We start from the raw sequence: 21,086 nt of genomic DNA, 5'->3' as shown, positions 1-21,086 counted from the left end.
AGTTACCTGCTTAATAAGTTGATCAGAGTTTCTTCCTAACTGATGGATTGTTAAAGAATGACCTGCTGTTGGGTTGGTATATTGATCGATTGTGGAACAGTATATTTGAAGGAAACTTGGCTACAATGCTTAATAAAACTATATTCTTTTAGTACAAACTAATGTTTGTCTGTTTATTTATCCCTTTTCATATGGTGATTGTTTGTAGAAGTTCATGTTTGACCTTTTTCCAGCCCACTGACTGACTGTGCATCATTACATGCCTGGGCTGGGCTTTAACAGCAGTCATTGTCGTATTCTGAAAGTCATAGACCAAGACAAAAAAGATAAATAAAAGTAATATAAAAAAAACAAAGACACCATTTGTGACTTCCAATTAGATTTCCAATCTATGATTTAGATGAGTTAAATGTTTTCTGGAGCATTCAACCAGTTTAGTTTTGAGAAATGTGCCAGAGATTAAAATATTATACCCATTGAGAACCCTCAAAACCTCTACCTCCATGGCAACTATATTAAAATGTATAACGTAATACATGCACATGTAAAATGCAAAGTTTTTAAAATTATTTCTATTGAAGATGAGATGAAGTTGAGATGCTTCATACAAATCTACATTTATTTAATTAGCAAAATATAACAATAACAAAGCATATATAACAAGAAACGATGCAAATCAATATACGTTTCATGCAGATAAAGTTATGTTATTGTTTTCTTGTGTCTGAAAATGAAATAAATCTTTCTGAAAATGTAAAAAAAATATATATATAATAATAATCCATGATAGCGTTTTAAAGGACAAAAAATGTTTGTCAGTGTTTTTTCTAACCCATCAAAATATTTCACATATTTGTCAAGTGGAAAATATTGCATTGATTCATTTAATTACTGTCCATATATTTTATTTATTAACCTTTAAAATGTTTGACCGTGCAGATGTTTCCCTGTATGGGCACTGTATGAAAATTCAAATTTTAAATCAGATTAATAAAGTGTGGTAACACGGTTTTCCCTGTTAAATGGAGCTCACTGAATCAGGGTGAGCCGTTCGGGCCGATGACAGAAAGCTTCAGTCTGTGTTGATGAAGGCTGCTTTGAGAAAATGATCCTAATTGATCCGGACTCTCATTCGTGTGTTTTGAGCTCTGCTCATTAACCTGCTGCCTGACGTAACTTTCACATTTATTTATTTATTTATTTGGTTATTTGGCAGGGACGTCGAGATTGTATTTTCTCCGGGCTTCTGTCCATGAGCGTCCGGGTGCAGTACAGTCACCAGGGGGCATGCACATAGTAATAATAATAATAATGCATTTGAGGAAAGCTCGCTTCGACGGGGCTCCATCGTCTCCTCCTCCCACAGCTCAGTCCGCCGAGCTGTGATGGAGATGTGCGTGTAGGTTCATGTGTCCGGCGGGACGGCCCCTGGCTTTTTTTTCTGGGGAAGATCATATTGGATCATATTGTTTGCAGGACGTTGTTCCTCCAGCAGCCCCCCTGGTCTATCCCGACGTACTTGTGAAGTGAACATGGCGACTGTACCAGTATATTGCATCTGCAGATTACCTTACGACGTGACCCAGTTTATGATCGAGTGCGATGCCTGCAAGGACTGGTTCCACGGCAGGTAAGGCCACATTATTCACCAGGGTTTTTCTGGCGGTTTGCGTTAGTGGGAAACAAACTAAAATGGCGAAGTCTCGGTGCGTTTGACAGCTTTGTGGCTCTTGGTCGCCCGTCTACATCTGAAAAGAGGCCGCTCGGAGAAGAAGAAGGCGGAGTTAAATTTAGCAGAGCAGGGTTGTGAAAATTTTCTGCGAATAACGCTAAACACACAGCTCCCGTGAAAATACTAAACCCTAATTTGGGATTTTGGTGCCAGGTTCTGGTATCCGTCTCATTTAACAGCCGCGTAACAATCCGCCGGGACGCCGACTGACCGCTGTCGCCGGTGAGGGAGCGGAGGTAGCGGCGGAAGCTTCGGTGGACTCGCTGTGCATTTGTCTTCCATTTCCCCTCCACCTCTCCGGCCGCTCTCGGGCCGACAGCTCGCCCCTACTGCGCGAGAACCGTGGCATTTAGTCGGTCGAGCTGTTGGCTCGGTCGGGGTGTTTTTATAGTTCATGGTGGAAAATCACGACCCGGGTCTGAGCGCAGCAGCAGCCCGCTCACTATTCTTGCCAGGCGGCAGCTATGGCTGACAATAGCGCCTGTGTAGCTGGATGTTGTTTAGCTTTACCGGGTAGACACCGGGGGGCGGGACACAGTGGGGGACCGGGGGACAGAGGTCCCGGCTGTCTCTCACAGTGAGAGCTCTTCTCTGGTTTAGTTCAGTTTTATCAGACGGGGACGTGTCGGCAGCGGTTTATCACTTTCTCCGCCGTCCATGAGCCGCAACAGACTCCAGCCTGCAGCCTCCATCCGGATCTATGTCCTCCTGTTGGGGGACTTCTTCGTCCACACGCCTGTCCCAGCAAACGACAGTCTCTTGGCGCGTTTAGGGCCGTTCGGCTGCACCCTGGTTGTCCTTGTGGACACTGATCGTTTGTTCTTTGGCCGAGCTAGCCTTTCGGAGAAATCTGGAGTATTTACGCGCCTGAACGTTAACCCTTTACTGGTCCTTGCTGCTCCCCGAGGTTTCAGCACTTAGTGAAGGAGTGAATGAATCTTGATTTTGAACTCCACTCATCCCTCCACCCGTCGCCACATCGGGCTGACTCTGGCCACTAAGTCTGAGACACACTTAGTCTTATGCTGAAGGCTGCCTCCTGTGTTTAACAAACAGTAAGTGGATCTGTCCGCAACCCCCCACCCAGCCCTGAAATAAGGGTCAAATGGGCATTTGAAAGGTAAAATAATCATATCAAACTGAAAGTAACAAGAAGATAAGACTAGATGAAAGGTGAGATTATATGATATGGATGGGTAGCTTTCCTGCCATCACAGTAAATTTCCTGGGAGTTAACCCTAACCCCCATGGCTGGATGGACAAGCTGAAAAAAGCTGTGAAACAACTAGTGAACCCTGAGCGATCCTGCAAGATGCTTCTTTCCTCAGCCATTTAAACTGTGTTTATTGTGATCTGAAGTACATTTACCTTGGGGGTGGAAACGGGAGGCCGTTTATTGTGCACTGTTATGTGAGATCTAGTGAACATTTCATGTGGCAAGAGGAAGTAATTACTGGTAATTATACTGTCAAGCTGTAAATATAGCTGATCGTCAGGTGGGAATCTGACTGCACTAGTTGTAATGATGTAGAGCATTTGGTCAGGACATCATAGTGCCCAATGAGAAGTGAATACAAAGGTAAAGTAAAAATCTTAAAAAGATAAGTTGCCTAGTTTCTCTGTTTTCAGCACTATACATTCATATAACAGAAGTGACATCTAAGTGTCACCTTGGCTTTTTCTATGTCTGACTTACTACATTGCTCAGAAAATGGTTTCTGAAAAATGGTGTCTGCATTTATTTTGCCCAGCCATTGCTGATCAAAAAATAGTTCAAACTAACTTCTCCTAAAAACACAATTTATATTTCTGGTTTATCTCATTTTCAGTGAGCTAAGCTCAATGTTCACTGTCATATTTCCATAACTGCTGCATTCTTATATTAAATTAAAGTGCTTATTGTCTTAGGGGTCACTGTTATTGCCAAACTCTGCAGTGTCACTCAGATTTGATCTTAATTTTTAAGTTTCATGGGCCCCAGTTCACTGTAGCCTACAGCCTCACTGCTCACCCTTCTTTTGGAAATGCTCTGAGCAGTTTGCTGTGTGGCCATCAAGACATTTAAGTCAGCGCTTCTCAAAGTGCGGGGCGCAACCCACCGGTGGGGAACGGAGACATGACAGGTGGGGCGCGACAAACGGGAGGAAATTTTTAATTTCATGCCTATATTACTGTAAATGCTTTTCTTTAGTGACGATAAAGATAATTCACTCTAAACAAAACACCCACATACAAGCAAAGTAATAATTAATGGCTAAATTGATTAATGAGCATTAGGAGACCAGGAGAAAAATATAACCTGGGATTTAAGTGCAAAAACAATGATTGACATTGGGATGATAATTGCAGCGGGCCAATATTTGCAGCAGGACAACAAGGTAACAGGTAGACAAGGATAAATTTGTGATGTGGACCACAAAAGAGCCAGCACCATCTCTCTCTCTCACACACACACACACACACACACACACACACACACACACACACACACACACACACACACACAAGACAGACTGTTGCTTCTCTGAAAACGAAATACAGATCTCAGCTCAACATTGAGCATGACTTGAGAGTGGCAGTTTCATGCTTGCAACTCCGTTTTGAGAGGATGTGCAGTGCGAAACAGGCACATTGCAGCCACTAATACAGGGAAAGTTCTCTTGTTTTTGTTTTTTGCACAGATTGCAGAAGAAGCATTATTTAACTACTGTACTTTTTGTTTTTGTTTCAAGATATCAGTTATGATAGCACAGCTGCACTCTTATTTTCTTTTTGAACTTGGTGTTGATAAAATGAAATGTAATTTGTCAAGATTTTTGTTAGGGCGACGGGGTCAAGGGGGGTTTGAAAATCCCCACTTGTTCAAAGTGGGGAATGACCAAAAAAGTTTGGGAACCACTGATTTAAGTGAAGCAATCTACTCTTGGTTGGACAAGATCACTCTGGCCAAGTGGAAGAAATAAGAGCAGTTTGTCCTGCCCTTTAAATTGTGACTTATTCACAATTGTTCAGAAGCTCTGGGTGAATATATGCTGGTAGATTCAGATATCACATACAGTTAATACTGTTAATATTCAATTCAGTCACACAGTGAATGGCATCATTCATGTCCTTTCTGGTCTATCTTCCTCTAAATGGGAGCATTATTTAAAAAATGAACATAATGTTCTATTGAAGACTTGAAACTATAGCCTGAAACAATAAACCCATTAAGAAAATGTTTACTGATCTAATAAATAAATGGAAAAGGAGGGACATTTTCCCATAGACTTCAGCCTAATGTCTATTAACAACAGTGGTTGCAGGTTTAAGACCCCTCAGCATTGGCTTCATGTATCAAATTCTCTGTTTTATACATGTGCAGTCTATGAATCAAACTAGTCTTGGATTGAAGTTTTTGCCGGCACTTTTTTAAATATTTAATTTAAAAACATGTCAGCTGCCACCTACTGTTTTTTATTGACCCATGAACTTATTAATAAAAGCAATAAAATGTAACAATTCCAAATTTTGCTACACAATTAATTGTGTCAGAAGTAATTGCGACTAACAATATAATTGTCTCTCTTTCGTTCCAATTTTTTCCAATAGTCATCACTGCTTCTTGACTTGCAATTTCTCCCAAGTGTATCTCCCTTATCATTTTAGTTGATATGAACGTGTATATGGACAAGTACCAACAACTACTAACTGTAGTAGTAGTAGTACAACTAACTGTATTAATAATAATACAAATATTACTTAAATATTCATAATACACAGAAACAAAGAAAGAGTTATCAGTCACCTTGACACTCTCTCTCTCTCTAAAACCTAACAATTGGGCTAGAAATCTAGGGGTAATTTTAGACCTGTACTTCAAGAGCTACATTAAATCAATAACATTAGCAGCTTTATATCATCTAAAAAACATTGCCAGAATCAAAGGAATAGTGTCTAAACCAGACTTGGAGAGACTAATCCATGTGTTTGTCTCCAGCAGGTTAGACTACTGTAACGCCTGCTCACTGGATGCTCTAAATGAGCTGTAAGACAGCTGCAGTACATCCAGAATGCAATGGCTTCCTGTTGCTCAGAGAATAGACTTTAAAACAGCTCTGCTTGTGTACAAGTCTCTTCATGGTCTAGCACCAAAGCACATCTCGTACATGTTAGAGCCATATGAACCATCTCGGGCTCTGAGACCCTCAGGGAATAGTCTCCTGGTTGTACCCAGAGTCAGGACTAAACATGGTAAGGCTGCATTCCAGCTTTATGCTGCTAAAGTCTGGAACAGTCTTTCAGAAGATATGAGACAGGTCTCAACTCTGACAACATTTAAATCCAGGCTGAAAACAGTTCTGTTTAGGTGTGCATATGACAACTGAAAGTATTTTATGTGCACTTTATTTAACTTTTAATTCATTCAATTATTACTTTTTTTAATGATTTATGTAATGATTCTATCTGCCCTGTATTTTTTTCTGTATCTGTAAAGCAAATTGAATTACCCTGGGTATGAATTGTGCTCTATAAATTAATTTGCCTTGCCTGCCTTTAATTGTGCAAACTGAAACCAAAATAATCCCACAACGAAGTTGTACTACGTTTAGAAACGATCTCCATTGAGTGTCTCATTTTCTAAATTCAGTGTCAAATGATGCTGTAGCTGAAAGCAGGATGACAGTCCATCCAATCATAATTTAGCTGAAACCAGTTGGACTTGCAGACTCCCTACATTATGATAGGACCAGCGGGACAGTGTCAAGTGACACTTTTTCTTTCTTTATTACCAACGCGAAAAGAAAACTCCAGTGAAAACCAAACATGCACCAGCTTAATGTTCATCATTTTATCAATGTTTCTCAATACTGCCTCTCACGAAACTATCCAATTCTCTTTGGATTGTTAACATTTGAAAGCCAATTTGACTGCAATTGTAAATCAATGCGCGTGAGGCATCCTTCGATGGAGCCGTTACTGTTCTGTCACGCTGCAGGATGCACACGGAAGCATGGAAATGCGTTTAATGGTTGCAAACAAAAGTGTTACGATGCTTTAAACCTTCTCATGAAAATAAACCCCACCACCCCCTCAAAATTGCTTAGATTATTAAATTGCTCAGTTAGACAATTATGAAATAATTGCAACAGGCCTAATAGAAATATCCAAGGAGGGTGAATACTTTTCCTAGGCAATGTAGCATGTCCACATTGGTCATGTTGGGCTTTACTGGGCTCAGTCACAATTACGCTGAACAGCGGTTATATCAGTTGTCATAGAGCTGCTTCTTTGAATATAAGTCTAATGAGCGTGTTCCTCTGATTAGTAATTTCCCCTGAATCAAATGTTTAGACTGTGATGAGTCTTGTATGTGAATGCTGTGCCCCATAGCTGACAATATATAGCGTGCTTAATAGTTTCTGGCACCACTAGTAAACTCCTCTTTAAACAGGCTCAATCAATCTTTTATTTCGAACTTGGTTGTCAATTCCATTTCCACAGAAATCATGGCAGTTCAAAAAATAATTAAAAGTTCAAGAACTAAACAAAACTTGTCTGGACTCTTTGTACATCTGGACACAATAATGACAATAAAAAAAGTGCGAAAGGGAGTAGGAAGAAGTAAACCCTACTCCTACTTTTTAAATCCCACCCCCAGTGGGCATATGTTCATTGGTTGCTTTGATGACAGTAATTGCAACTTTAATTAACTCACAATAACTCGTCAATACACCCGATTACACAATTACTAGCTGTGTTAACGTGTCTTCATCTGTTTGTCATTATACTATGGATAACCATAGTAAGACTTTTCATCCTGCACTGTACCGTGCTAAAATAATTTCTTTATATTTAGCTTTGAATTGATGAATGTTTGGACTTTGTTTTAAGCTCCATCCTAAACTATTCCACAAACTAACTACACAGACTTTATTTTTGATAATTCCCTATTTACACAGTTTATAACCTGATTGTAACTTTCATCTACATAGAAAATGTTTGTATCATCTGCAAATAGAATCAGTTTCAGTAATGTTGATACCTTTAAAAATGTAATTTATGTATAAATCAAATGATTTTGGACCCAATATGGAACCCTGCGGCAGACCACATGTAATGTTTTGGATGTAGATTCATACTTACCCATCTTTACAAACTTGTTGCCTCGTTAATTTCTGATTCATTCACTCCAGACAAAAAGATACTTTTGGGGTTTCTTTCAATAAGTGAGTGTCCAGAGACTTCATCACTGGCAGGGATTCTTGCTGCTATATCAGGTCCTACATTTACAAAGAAATCATTAAATTTGTTTACAACATTTAGCATATTATAGTTTTCACCATTGCCGTCAATAAAATATTCCACATAGGAATATGTGATTCTAATAAGCCTAGTAATTGCAGGAAATAAGCTCATACTTTACATACAGTTGATGAATTCATCAATCATCTCATGTTTATTTGGATTCGTTAGATCTACATTATAATCTCCTGAGATAAATAGTATTTTATTTGTGCTTGAAAATAGTTTTTTCCATCCAAAACATACATTTATTTCATAAAGCAACTTACTACTATGTTTTTTTTCTTTTCACAATTAATCTCAATTGATATGCATTCCAATAGACCATCAATAGTTTCAGACATTTTTTCAACAATTTTATATTTTATTTTCTTGTTTACATAAATAGCTATATTTTAGCTCATATTGAATGCAGCAATTTCTTTATCAAATCATTTTGAAATATAGTAGTTCTTTAAATGTGTTTCTTTTTACAATACATTTAATATATAAGCATTTAAATTATTATTAACTATTACTGTTATTATGATTAATATTTGGAAGTAACTTTTCAAGATTTGTTGTGTTTGATGTACATGTGTCAAATACATTCTTTCTACAGTAGCCAAGCCAATATTATGGCCTGGTGAAAAAAAAAACAACAGGACAAACAAAGAAGAGCTGACTCAGTTCTGCATTGGCCTCTATGACAAACCTGGATTTCAGTTTAGAGAGGTAAACGTTTTATCAGGGTATGTTGTCATGGTCATTTATGCAGAACGCCTAACCCTTGTGCGGTCTTAACATTCTGTAAACTCCCCTTGTCCCATGGGTCAAAAATGACCTGCCTTTTTATTGAATTTTAAATCCAATATCTATTTTGTATGATGAAACAGCTTGTTATTTATCAAACCAACTCAATTTTATTCAATAATATCATATATTTGTTTCTAACAGTGAAAAAAGACGTTCACCAGTGAATATGATTATTACTTTATTTCTTTCTTTCTTTCTTTTTATTTTACCACAATCCAACTGTCATAATAGTTTTCTTTTATACAGTCAAGGTTTATTATTACTATTATATCAATGTGAAGAAATTACTATTGAATTAATTTTATTGAAAGGAAAAATAACAGTATTTTTTGTAACTTTGTGTTGTAACTTTTTTTGGAACTTTTCCAACAGTTTATTCTTTAGGAAGTGAATTATCAAATACATCTCTTCTCTCTTCTCTTCTCTTGTCTAATAACAAAACAACAAAAGGTTTCTTAACATTGAACATTAGCACATGTGGGACAGTATGTGCAAACGCGAGCATGGGCTTTGCAGACATATTTGTCACATGTGCAACACACAACTTTCATTTTGCTGTCCTTCTTCCAGGGGCAGAAATTGCATCTTTTTCTCTTGCCTGACCCAGCTGCAGCCTCAGGTGGCTCAGGACAAGATTCAGCTCCCTGAGCAGCTCTCACAATTGCTGAAGAGGCTACTGTGCGGGGGAGGCACACCCTTCTTTCGATGCATGGGGTGACAAGAGCCTTTCCCAACTGCTCAAGGAAGCTCCTCCTCCCGTTCTTCCTCTCAACCATCCAAGTTGGGTGGATCATCTGCCATATCACAAAGGCATTCTATAATGAGACATCATGGATGTTGTGGCCAGCGTTCCAATAACTTTGTCAAGGTTGTCCATGCCCCCTTTAGTGCAGTTGTAGTCCAGGATGATGGCTGGCTTCCTGTCTTCACGATCAGTGATTTCAGCTGCCTTGTGCAGTGTACTCAGCAGGACCACGTTCTTTTTTGGGAGGTAAGAAACAAGAGTGGTGGTGGGGGTGAAGGCAAACTTTGTCGAGAACCACTCTCCCTCTTGTTGCGAGGAGTGCAGGGGGGAGTTCAAGCTTGTTTTTCCGAACAGAGCCAACCATGGACCATTTTCAGGAGCCACTGGCCGAGTCCATAGGAGGTGAAAAAGTTGCCACAGGTAACGTTGTGCCCTCTCAGTCCGATCGTCATATGAAGTACAACACGCATTCCCTGATTCTTCTCTGGTGCTCCAATGGGCAGCTTCTCGGTGTAGACTTGCATATTCATGCATAGCTGGATTTTGCATCACAGGACACCCATATTTTGATGCCATATTTTGCTCGCTTGTTTGGCATATACTGCCGGAAAGGACAGCAAACTGATTTAAAAAAAAAAAAAAAAATCTCTGATGGCTGCCAGTTTGTCCGTGACATGCCTTGCTGGTCTTGACTCACGGTTGTCAAATCTTAGCATTCTTGAAAAAGTGTGGAAGATTTTCAGCGGCATTGTGGCACGAAATATTGCCCTTCCACTCTCTGCATCCCAGAGACTAGATGTAGCCTCACCACGAGACCTATAGACACTTGCTCAAAAGATCAAAAGCCCTATGTAGCCACACAGGCCAGGCTGATCCATATTTTTCCAGTTGTCTCCATATTTACGGGAACCTTCCAAATTTGTCATTTCCAGGATGATCTTTTCAATGGCTGGTGTGATGAACAGGAGGAAAGTGGAGGAGATGTCCTTGTCATGGGCAGCTGAATATCTCGTTGGCCCTCAGGGTCATCCTAATGATGTTTTGTGCTGCAGCTCTTCCTGGGGTGCTGTCCGTGTTTGATGAGGACCATGTTATTTTACTGTTCTTGGATAAAAATGTCTTTCTGTCAGCTTGGGTTATTTCTTCTTCACCTGAAGAGGCTGCATGGTCTGTGTTGTATTCCTCCTCATCTTCTTCTTCAGATACCTCTTCTTCCACATCATAGTGTGTGTGTGTGTGTGTTAGAGAGAGTTTGTGTATGTGGCCTTTGAACTTTTTTTCTGTCATGTAAATGCTTTTATAACACATGGGTCAAAAATGACCCATAAGACAATCTTAGGACCCTCGTGGTGTACAGCCCAAAATGGAAATGTAAAGAAAACCAGAGTTTCACTTTTTTTTAATGTTGGGTTCCCTTTAGGAAAAGTAAAAACATTTCAATTTGAAAAAGTGTTATATACGTTTTTTTGCAGCTAAACATGGTGGTGGGTCATTCTTGACCCGCAAGACAACACGAGGGTTATGTTCTGCATTCGAGCTCGGCAGGTATATAAGACTGCCCACTGACCAATCAGCTTTCTGGAAAATTGAAAACTGAAACTGAAAACTGAAAACTGAAAAGAGAGAGGAAGTTCAGAGACAGACTTAACTCGTTTGATTTTCTGGACGAGGTTTGGTATGAGAGATACAGATCCACATTTTGAGTGGCCTGATGCTGAGAACAGCAGCTCTCTGACAGCTGACATAGTCCAGACTGGATGTGTGGTGCTGCAGTTCTTTGCCTCAGGTAAGTTACAGAAGTCTGTTTTTTAATTCATTTATTTGTAACCTTCTTGTGATGTCTTATAATCCCATAGGGAATGATTTACAGGGCGAGAACGACAGGAAAATTAAATGCAAATGATTTGTTTGTTAATTAATTGATTAGATAATCCATTCATTCATTCATTCATGTATGCTGTTGACCTCAGCAAGCAGCAGGGCTGTCTACTATGCAAAAAATTTGACCAGCGTAACACTGAATGTTATCTTCATTATATTCTGTTATACTGTTATGTGATACTCATCAAGGCTATTTCTTTTTAACTTTAGGACAATTCAGTGGAGGGCTGCTGGGGGACAGGGGATTTGCATGCCACTCGTATTTGATGACCCCCTATCCTGACCCTGATGCAGGGCCAAAAACCCAGTTCAATGTGGCCCTCTCCAAAACCAATGCCACCTGTCTCTGTGGGCTGAGGGAGGCCCCAGACCGGGCATACAACATAATTTCTGCATGCATTGTACTACACAAAATAGTGACTGTCCAGAGGGAGAGGACCCCATCACCCCTTGATTACTCCTCATGGAGGGCAGTAAGAGAGGCCATCATTGAACATTTTTTTTGGTTAAGCTCATAGAGTTAGTTTTTTGTTGTTTTTTTTATTTCACTCTTTTGAGTTCTTTTCTCCAGTTCCTGTAAAAAATACATATTCTAGCTTCATTGTTTATGATGCCTGAAAAAGCTAATGACGTAATTACCTTTTTCTTATGCTTTAATTTTACCAATTTATCAAGTTCAACTTTTTGATCTTCAAGTTTTTATATTCTATATCAAGCTCTATTTTTTTTTTTGTAAAGGTGCTCTCACAGTGTAAGCACCAACCTGAAACAAATTAAATCCATAATACAGTGGCTTCAGCACAAGTACTTAGTCTTTTGTATGGCTCACTTTAAAATAATGTCAATGCCACATTGACTATCGCTGTGAAATAAAGTTATTTACGTCTTATGACTGTCTCTTTGTTTCTCCTCAATTTACAATGAGCAGCAACTGATGGTATGTAAATGTACGTAATAGGTTGAAGTTATTGTTATTTTTCTGGAGGACAAAAGTTTTTTGTGAGTGGGTGTAGCACACTCACTGGGGTTAGGGATCTTTGGGGTCTTACTATCCACTGTGCAAAAATTATGTTATGACAATTATGTATGGAAAGGGTTAGGGTTAGGGTTAGGGTTTTAACATTGACTCATTGAAACATAATCCTGTGTGTAAGTGTAATCTTGAGTAATCATTACCATTGTGATGATCCTAAAACTGAAAACTAAACTTACTGACCACTTTGAATTATGTCCTTATTTTGTTTTTCATTGCCTCCCAAGTCGTTTTTGCGCTACTGAGGCTGAGGCTAAATTCTTTGCTGCATCTTTCTACTGCAACTGGGTTGGTCTTTGCTTGAATATTGGATTTGTACTGCTGATATTTTCTGTATATCACACTTTGCTCCTCCATTGTGAAATACACCGCTCTTTTTGTATTCTCCATGCTGCAATTGGTTGGCAGCAAACCCCACCCCTTTTATGTGAACACGCACTGATCTAAGTGGAAACAATTTGGGTTAATTTTGCATGTTGATTAGCGGCTATGTGACACAGATTATCTTGATTGTGGATTTCTGGGTAAGTGAAGCCAGGTAATGGACATGTTAATCCAGTTTTGTGATACAAGCCCCAGGGGGAGAGTGGCTGGAGACAATACTGGAGGCTTGAAGACTTGAAGAGGTGAAAAAAAACCTGAAATGGATGTTAGAGATTACTCATGGCGAAAAAACAGGAAACAATGGCAAGAGGTTCTGAAGTGGCCATTGAGGTGAGGGTGATGAGTTGATTGAAGCCAGGTGTGCTTGCTGCACCTCAGAGAAAAGTAGGACAGCCCTTCCTCCAGCACTTTCTAGCCCTGAAGGTAAACTCAAGAAGCAAGAGCAATGCAAAAACAGCCAGCACACACAAAACCCAACCTAGGCCATAACCCCCTTCTTAACGGACACTACCTGGCGTCCCACCAGGTTTGTCAGGAAACCTTACATAAAATTCAGAGAGCAACTGAGGTTTTAAAACCAAAGACCAGGATACACAGGAGCGCCACTTAGTGCCATACCCCTCCCTGTCAACAAGTTACTGATAACTATGGCCCCATCTGTGGACATTTAAACACAGTTTACAGTGTAAGCCGGCGTGGCCATCAATGAGGGAGGTGCAGAAGACTGTCAAGGCACTGGGATTCTTTTTTCTATGGTGTAGGGACCAATGTACCTGGGAGCCATCTTCTGTGAATCAGTTTGAAGGGGATGCTTTCAAGAAAATACCCAGACCTGACCCACATGGTATTCTGGTGGAGGAGTATGCGTCCATCAGCTCATCGCCAGTTCTGGGCAGCTGTTCTCTTCAGGGCGGCTCTAGCTTCCCACCAGACTTGGCGGGCTCGGCGAAATTGGGCCTGTACAGATGGTACTGCAACTTTGGTTTCCTGACTGGGGAATAAATTAGGTTGGAAACCGTGGTAGACTATGTAAGGTGACATTCCTGCAGCAGAGCTGACCAGGGAGTTGTGGGCGTACTCCACCCAGGGCAGGTGGGTGGACCAGCAGGCCGGAAGATGGGAGGCTACACACTGCAGCGAGCACTCCAAATTTTGGTTGGCCTGCTCTGTCTGGCCATTAGACTGTGGTTGGTTTCCTGATGTGAGTCTGTTGGTGGTCCCCTATGCCTGACAGAAAGCCTTCCACACCTGGTAAGTGAATTGGGGCCCTCTGTCTGAAACAATATCGTGAAATATGCCATGTAGGCGGAAAACACGCTGGATGAGTAAACTTGCAGGTTCGAGGGCTCAAGGGAGCTTGGGTAGAGGGACCCAATGCACCGCTTTTGAAATTTGGTTTACAATGGTTAAGATGGTGTTGTTACTGTCAGATGGGGAAAGTCGACTGCTATGTACAACCAGAGGTTGGTGAGAATTGTTAAGGGCATGCAGAGGCACGGTGAGAGGGTTTGTTATGGGCACAGACACAGCAGGCTGCAATAAATTCACTGGTATCAGCAATCCTTGATGGCCACCAGAACTACCGATGAACTCGAGGGTGACAAGCCAATTTGAATGAGTGCCCCCACTGGAGCACAGGAGACCTCACAGCAGGTGGGATGAATAGTTGATCGGGGGGACATCAATCCAGGGCTGGGTATTCCTGGAGGGCCTCCTGGACTTTTTGGTTTCTCTCAGGCTTTTAGGTGAGGGTGAAGTTGAACTTCCCAAGGAAAATGAGCGTGGCAGGGGTTCAGCCTGCGAGCTGAACACAGATATGACAGGTTTTTATGGTCTGTCCAAACAATGAAGGGCTAGACTGTCCCCTCTGGCCAGTGCCACCACTGTTGATACACCAAGACCACAGTTAGCAACTCTCAGTTTCCCACATCATAATTTTTCTCAGCAGGAGAGAAGCAAGGGGTGAAAAAGGTGCATGCATGTAGCTTTTGGTCTGCAGGCAGTGCTGGGAGAGGACGGCCCCCATCCCTGAATCTTAGGCATCCAACTCCACCACAAACTACAGGCCAGGATCTGGGTGGATCAACACAGGAGCATTAGTGAATATGGTTTTAATTTTTCTGAAAGCCCCCTGAGCTGCTGGTGCCCACTCACAAAGTTTTTTGACCGAGGTTAACTATATGAGAGGGGCAGCATTGTGGCTGTATTTCAAAATGAACCTGCTATAGAAGTTTGCAAAGCCTCTGCAACTGCTTCTGAGTGAAAGGAACCAGCCATTTTTCCGCAGCCTTCACCTTTGCGGGGTCTGGTCCAAGCTGGCCTTCTGCATCACATACCCTAGATAATTCACTGAAACTACATGAAATTAAAATTTTTATGCTTCAATATCTATTTGAGCACCTGATGTGGCCCACATGCTCCTTCAATGCCAGTGAAAAAATCCAAACATCTTCTAAGTACACAAGAAACCACTCTGTTCAACAAGTCGCTCAGAACATCATTTACCAGAGCTGGGAAAACAGGTGGTGCATTTGTCAAAATTCATAACTAAATACTCAAAATGACCCGAGTGCATGTTAAATGCATTCTTCCACTCATCTCCTCAGATTTGGAGAAGGTGGTTTCTTAAGTCTAACTCAGAAAAGACTGTTGCCTCATGAAGTGGCCCGAAGGCTGAGTTGATGAGAGGTACTGGGAGTCCTTTTCGGGTGTTGTCCTTATTCTCTACAAAGAAAAATCCAGCCCCCACTGGTGATGAAGAGGAGTGGATGAGACCTACAGCTACGGAGTATTTTATATCTTCCTCTATGGCTTCTCTTTCTGGCTTTGAAAGATTGTACAGTCTTTTTCTTGGGAGAGAAACGCTGGAAGTAAGTTTATGGCAGAGTCATGGGGTCGATGTGGAGGAAGCTAGAGAGCACGATCTTTACTAAAAACGTCCTGTATGTCATGGTATTGACTGGGAACATTTAAGTGTATTTCTTCTGGTGGATCTGGGGTGACGGGGCTTTTTTCAGGAACTGCTGAGAGCAGGCAATGTGTGTAGCAATAGTTACTCCAACTGAGAATGGAAGCAGTAGACCAGTGTATGTGATAATTTTTGTTTTTAACCAGAGGAGAACAAGAACAATGGAAGATAATGGAGATTAAATGACGTACAGGCTAAAAATTGTGTCACCTTTCATTGAACCCCTCACTCAGGATTGATGTACATGAACAAAAATTGGTACATATACAGTATGTATCATGTATAATCTCCAACAGGTGGTCAGCCATTTTTAGACAGCCATTTTTTTGGGCCCATTTTGGACAGCTGCGGGGTTGTCATCTGGAGACATCTTTTCACTGTTGTTTAGCCACCTGCACCAGTAAATCTCCTGGTGGGGGGCAATACCACCCCCTGCAGTTCCCTTTAAAGGGGTGTATGCCCCATACTGTTCTCTTTCCTACGTAGCCACAGTCAGTAGCTTGCTTTCTCTTCCAGCTCCTTCATATCTTTCCATAGATCTGACCCGTCATACCAGCACTGCAGAGTAGTTGGACCACTGCCCTGCTGATGAAGCCCCAGCCTCCAACCTCTACAGGGTATACCCTGACTTTCCAGCAAGCCTCGTGGAACTCCACTGTCAGCTCTGTGTGCTTGAGGTGTTTCCTCTCATGGGCTGCTGTCATGCCCTCTTCCCATGGGATAGTAAACTCAATCATGAAGACACTCCACTGCAGACCATGACAGTGTCTGGTCAGACAGTAGTTGTCACGATCTCTTTCAGGAACACCATCTGTCTTTTGATGTCTGCAAGCATTTGCCACGTCTTGCCTAGTTATGGGATAGGGATCTCCTGTGCAGGTGTTCTGTGTGTTTCGCCTGGCTTGGCGATGCTAGGTAGCACAAGCCTTGCTGTTTCCTGGATGCAGTTTGCTGCCATCCTGTATCCTCCTTTCCAGGAGCTCTGCTTAGCTCGTTGTGACACCACCTAAAATGCCCCTAGGTCAGTGCCACTTTGCATTGTCATAGTGTGTTGGAGGCTAGCTTTGATATTCCCGCACAGCGGACAGCCAACCTCACTCTCAAACCACTGGGTGAGTTTCCGGGGGTATGGGATCGTGTTGTAGACTTCCCTAATCAGGAAGCTTAGTCTGCTTTGTGGCATCATCCAGATGTCTGCCCAGCTGGTGCGCCTCTGCACGATAGCCTCCCATTGCGTCCAGGCTCCTTGACTGCCCTGGGATATAGCCTTTATGTGGAAGCCTTCCTGCTCCACCCTGGTTACTGGTCCACCCCCATTGGCTTTGGCTGCCTCCTGGTGGCTGTCAACCCTAACTGTTGCAGAGCAACCCAGCCTATGTTGGTGCGACCGGTCTGGACTGACCATATCACCTCTCTGTGTTGCAGGTTGGAGATGGGCTTTTCTACCTCAACAGGCACTTTCTATTTGCAGCCTGTATAGTTGGGGACTTCTTATTAAGTGTTCAGTACAAGGTGTGTCTCCTCCTGCTTTTGCCCGAGACTGATGGATTCCAAGGTTGTTTCTAGGCTGTCCTCTAACATGGGTATCTCACAGATCTTCAGTGGCCACATCAGGTGTTGATGTCGTGTTTGCTGGTAGCACCACACATTCTGCCTCCCTGGCGGCTGGCTTTGATTGATCTTTTCCAGACCCTTCACAAGTTGTTGTTTGGCTTACTGCCCCATATGTCTGTCAGACAAGTCTGCAGCATACTGCCTCCCCAGGCTTTTTAGTGGTTTTTCTGCTAGCCGTGGAATCTGCTCTCTTCCAGTGACAAAGATGTACTTGGCTTAGAGCACTCCCTTCCTTATTGAGAGATTTCTTGATTTTGCTCCATTTACTTTCATTCTTTCCCATGAGATCAGTACATCGAAAGGCTTGAGGAGCCTTGCTTTACGTGCTGAAGGATACTTGTGACATCATCCATTTAGCTCCTCAGCGGCGGGAGCCTCTCCTTGATACCGCCGACAACCTACCTGGCCCCTCTGAGGATGACTTTGAAGGCTGTCACGAAAAGGTTTGGGGAGATGGCACATCCAATGGCAATTCTGCGCTCCAGCTGTTGCCATCCAGCCATGCAGCTTTCCAGAGCAAAGTGTGGGTTGTGAGGAAGTGTAAGTTGCTGAAATATCTGGTGATGATGTTCTTAACGAACTCTGGGACATGAAGGAATTCCAAGGCAAAGTCTTTAATCTTGTGCTGTTGGTGAGATCTAATCCCACTACATGCAGGTCACACTTCTTTGCATGATTTGTTCCCAAATCATGGAGGAGTGCTCAACGCATCCAGGGAATCCAGGGATTCCTGCCTCCTGGCGGCTTGTATTGATGTATTCATTTGCCATGAAGGTCAATCTCCTGGCCAGGACGGGGAATATCTTTCCCTCTATGTTCAGCAAGGCAATGGTTCTAAACTTGTTGATGGTACGGGAGTTTTGCTCTCTTGGTATGAATACACCAGTGGCTTGCTGCCACTCCACTGGCACCAGCTAAATCTTCCATGCTGTTTTCACGAGTCTCTATAATATCCTCACTTCCTGGGGGAAGTTCTTCTACAGCTTAAATAGGAACCCATTTGGCCCTGGAGGCTGATGCTGACATTGACTTCATGATGACTTGCTCTACTTCTAGCAACTTGGATGGTGAGGTGTGGGGAGATGCCCTGGGGAGTTGAGTGGTGCAGTTTGTCTGATGTCTGTACTGGCTCTCGATGTAACACAGCTTTCTGACAGTTCCAGTGGAGCTCCTGCCTGTCTCTCATTAGCTGCTGTTGCTCTGCCTCTTTACTTTCCTTGGGGCTGTGAGTTGCCTATTCTTGACTTCCCTGAACCTGTCCTTGCGCTTCTCAAACTTCTTAAGCTTGCTTTCAACCCCTCCTCGTGATGCCAGCTGAAAGAGTTGACTTAGCTCCAAGTCAAGTTTCTGCCACTCTGACCGGTCACTTGGCTTTGGCTACTTGATCTTACAATGTCTTCCTGACTCCTTTGCTATGTGGTTGCAAACTCAGGTTTGGGTCTCTGTCCTCTGACCTGCTTAGACAGTGCAAGGTTGTTGGTCTGTCTGCCTTATACACTTTGTCTTCCCCTGATGGATATGTAGACCTCTGTGTGATGCCACTTTTCTCTTTCTTATCCATTTCAGACATCAACACTTGTTCTGTCCTAGATAGCCCTTCTTTCACCCTGCTTCTCTGAGGGCCCTTGGGTCATTTTCTCTTACCGTTCAGTATCAGTATTCAGACTGATTCATCCATCTCCTACCGCTTACTATTTCTGGGGTGCACATGGTGCTGGAGCCAATCCCAGCTCACATTGGGTGATGGTGGGGTCTACAAACATGCAAAGACAAATATGTTTTTGCAAAGACAAACGTGTTTGTCTTTGCACAGTGGGAGGAAAAAGGGGTTTCCTAACCTAACCCTAACCCATGCAAGCATGGGAAGAACATGGCCTTCTTGTTGTGGGACAACAGTATTAACCACTATGCCACCATGCTGCCCAGGTTAAGGCAACGAGCCAAAAATTGTCAACATACAACCCACTACACAAATATACAACAACACCACCAAAGCGTTTTCACTGACACATGTTGAGTAATGAGCTTATCTTGGACACACACATGGAAAATTATAATGTCGCTCGTCACTGCTCACTGTCCCCTGTAAGCACTTCATGTCTTGTCTGTGCTATTTTCACTCAGTTTTGTGTTGTGTGTACTTGCAGCACATGTTTTGTAAAATTGATCAGGACATTTTCTCAAATTACTTGTGTTTTCTGTGTTTGCAGGGGTATATATTCTGGTGCACTGGGTCACTGTAGTTTTGCCATTTTCCTGCTTTTTGAATAATTCTTAACTCAAAAATGTCAGCAAATGTTTTAAAGTTATCGTCTTGGCCCTTGAGAAATTCAATTTTTTTTTTATTATTATTAAATTGACAAAACAATCTATAGATTAACCACAAAATAACTTGAACATGAATTGAAAACGCAAGTAATCATTAGCTGCTGCCCTGTTACCAAAGATAATGGAATGTGTAGGCACACATTTTGAATGGGTCCTTTAAAGTCTCCTGAACTCAACATTAAAAATTGTTTTCCTTGTTCCAGCTGTGTTGGGGTGGATGAAGATGATGCTCCAGATATCGACATATATCACTGTCCAAACTGCGAAAAGACCCATGGAAAATCCACATGTAAGTACTGACTGTAAGGACAGCTGTATTGATGTTTCTGACTGATTATTGTTATCATTATTATTTTTACTGTCATCATCAGCATCTTAGCAAAGAAAAAAGGAAACAGTGTTGAAGATGGGACAGTTTACTTCATATTTATATGAAATTATTTTACTGAACAATTTTTTGCAGTGGTACTGTTTTCCAGATGTTAATAAATGTTTATTTTCATTCCTTTCAGTGAAAAAGAAAAAGAACTGGACCAAACATGACACGGGACAAAGCACAGATATCAAAGCTGTTCAGAATGGCAGTCAGGTTTTCATAAAGGAGCTTCGCAGTCGGACATTTCCAAGGTGAAGACAGTTTAGACAGATTTTCAATTTTATGTCGTTATCCAACTTGAACTGAGAAATAATGGTAGATAATGTCCTGACAATGAATTGAATTATTCACAATCAACACTGTCTGATTGGGATGATGTTTTTTAAATGATCCCTTGGAATTTTAGGCCTCCAAAAACACTCATTATTTTAAATATTCTCCAGTTGATGTCATCCATCACTTTGTGACTAATCCCAATAGGGGGCACTGTCTCATAACTTTTCAAGATCTACTCTCAGACATATTGCTATCACAACCAGAGCTTGTGTTCAGTAAAACCTGTTTTCTGACGCATTCTCTCAGTTCTGATGTTCCTCTGGCTTTGTGCTCCACAGTGCTGACGATGTGGTGGTGAAGCTGAGTGGCAGTCAGCTGACCATGGACTACCTGGAGGAGAACGGTTTTAATGAGCCCATCCTAGCTCAGAAGAAAGATGGCCTGGGCATGTCCATGCCTGCTCCCACCTTCTACATCAGTGATGTAGAGAACTATGTTGGTAAGAAACTGTAAGATCACTGCTGCTGACAATAGGGCTCACAGTGATCAGCTGTTACTACCACAGTTGTTCTGCTGCAGCTTCTTAGCTGAAGCACCTATCACTGTTGCACCATCATGGTGTTTTTACTGGAGACCAGCCAAAGCGCTTTTTAATATGTGCCAAATTCA

At 41.9% G+C, this 21,086-nt stretch overlaps 1 protein-coding gene across 5 annotated transcripts in view; it reads left to right on the top strand.

Annotated features, from left to right (window-relative positions):
* Positions 1 to 1,293: 1,293 nt before the first annotated feature.
* The window catches only part of phf2 (PHD finger protein 2), a 39,458-nt gene continuing 19,665 nt past the window's right edge, over positions 1,294 to 21,086 (top strand). For 2 of the 5 annotated variants that reach the window (XM_029501249.1, XM_029501250.1), the window contains exons 1-4: positions 1,295 to 1,630; positions 19,969 to 20,054; positions 20,278 to 20,392; positions 20,756 to 20,916. In XM_029501249.1, the coding sequence (XP_029357109.1) occupies positions 1,533 to 1,630; positions 19,969 to 20,054; positions 20,278 to 20,392; positions 20,756 to 20,916 (460 nt within the window). In that variant the 5' untranslated portion in view covers positions 1,295 to 1,532. Of the gene's footprint in view, positions 1,631 to 9,186; positions 9,804 to 19,968; positions 20,055 to 20,277; positions 20,393 to 20,755; positions 20,917 to 21,086 lie in introns of those variants that run through there. The other 3 variants (XM_029501251.1, XM_029501247.1, XM_029501248.1) reach the window with 3 other exon arrangements.

This window comes from Echeneis naucrates, chromosome 5 (assembly GCF_900963305.1).
Source record: "Echeneis naucrates chromosome 5, fEcheNa1.1, whole genome shotgun sequence".
Lineage (NCBI taxonomy): Eukaryota > Metazoa > Chordata > Actinopteri > Carangiformes > Echeneidae > Echeneis > Echeneis naucrates.
This window is presented reverse-complemented; position numbering and strand designations above follow the sequence as displayed.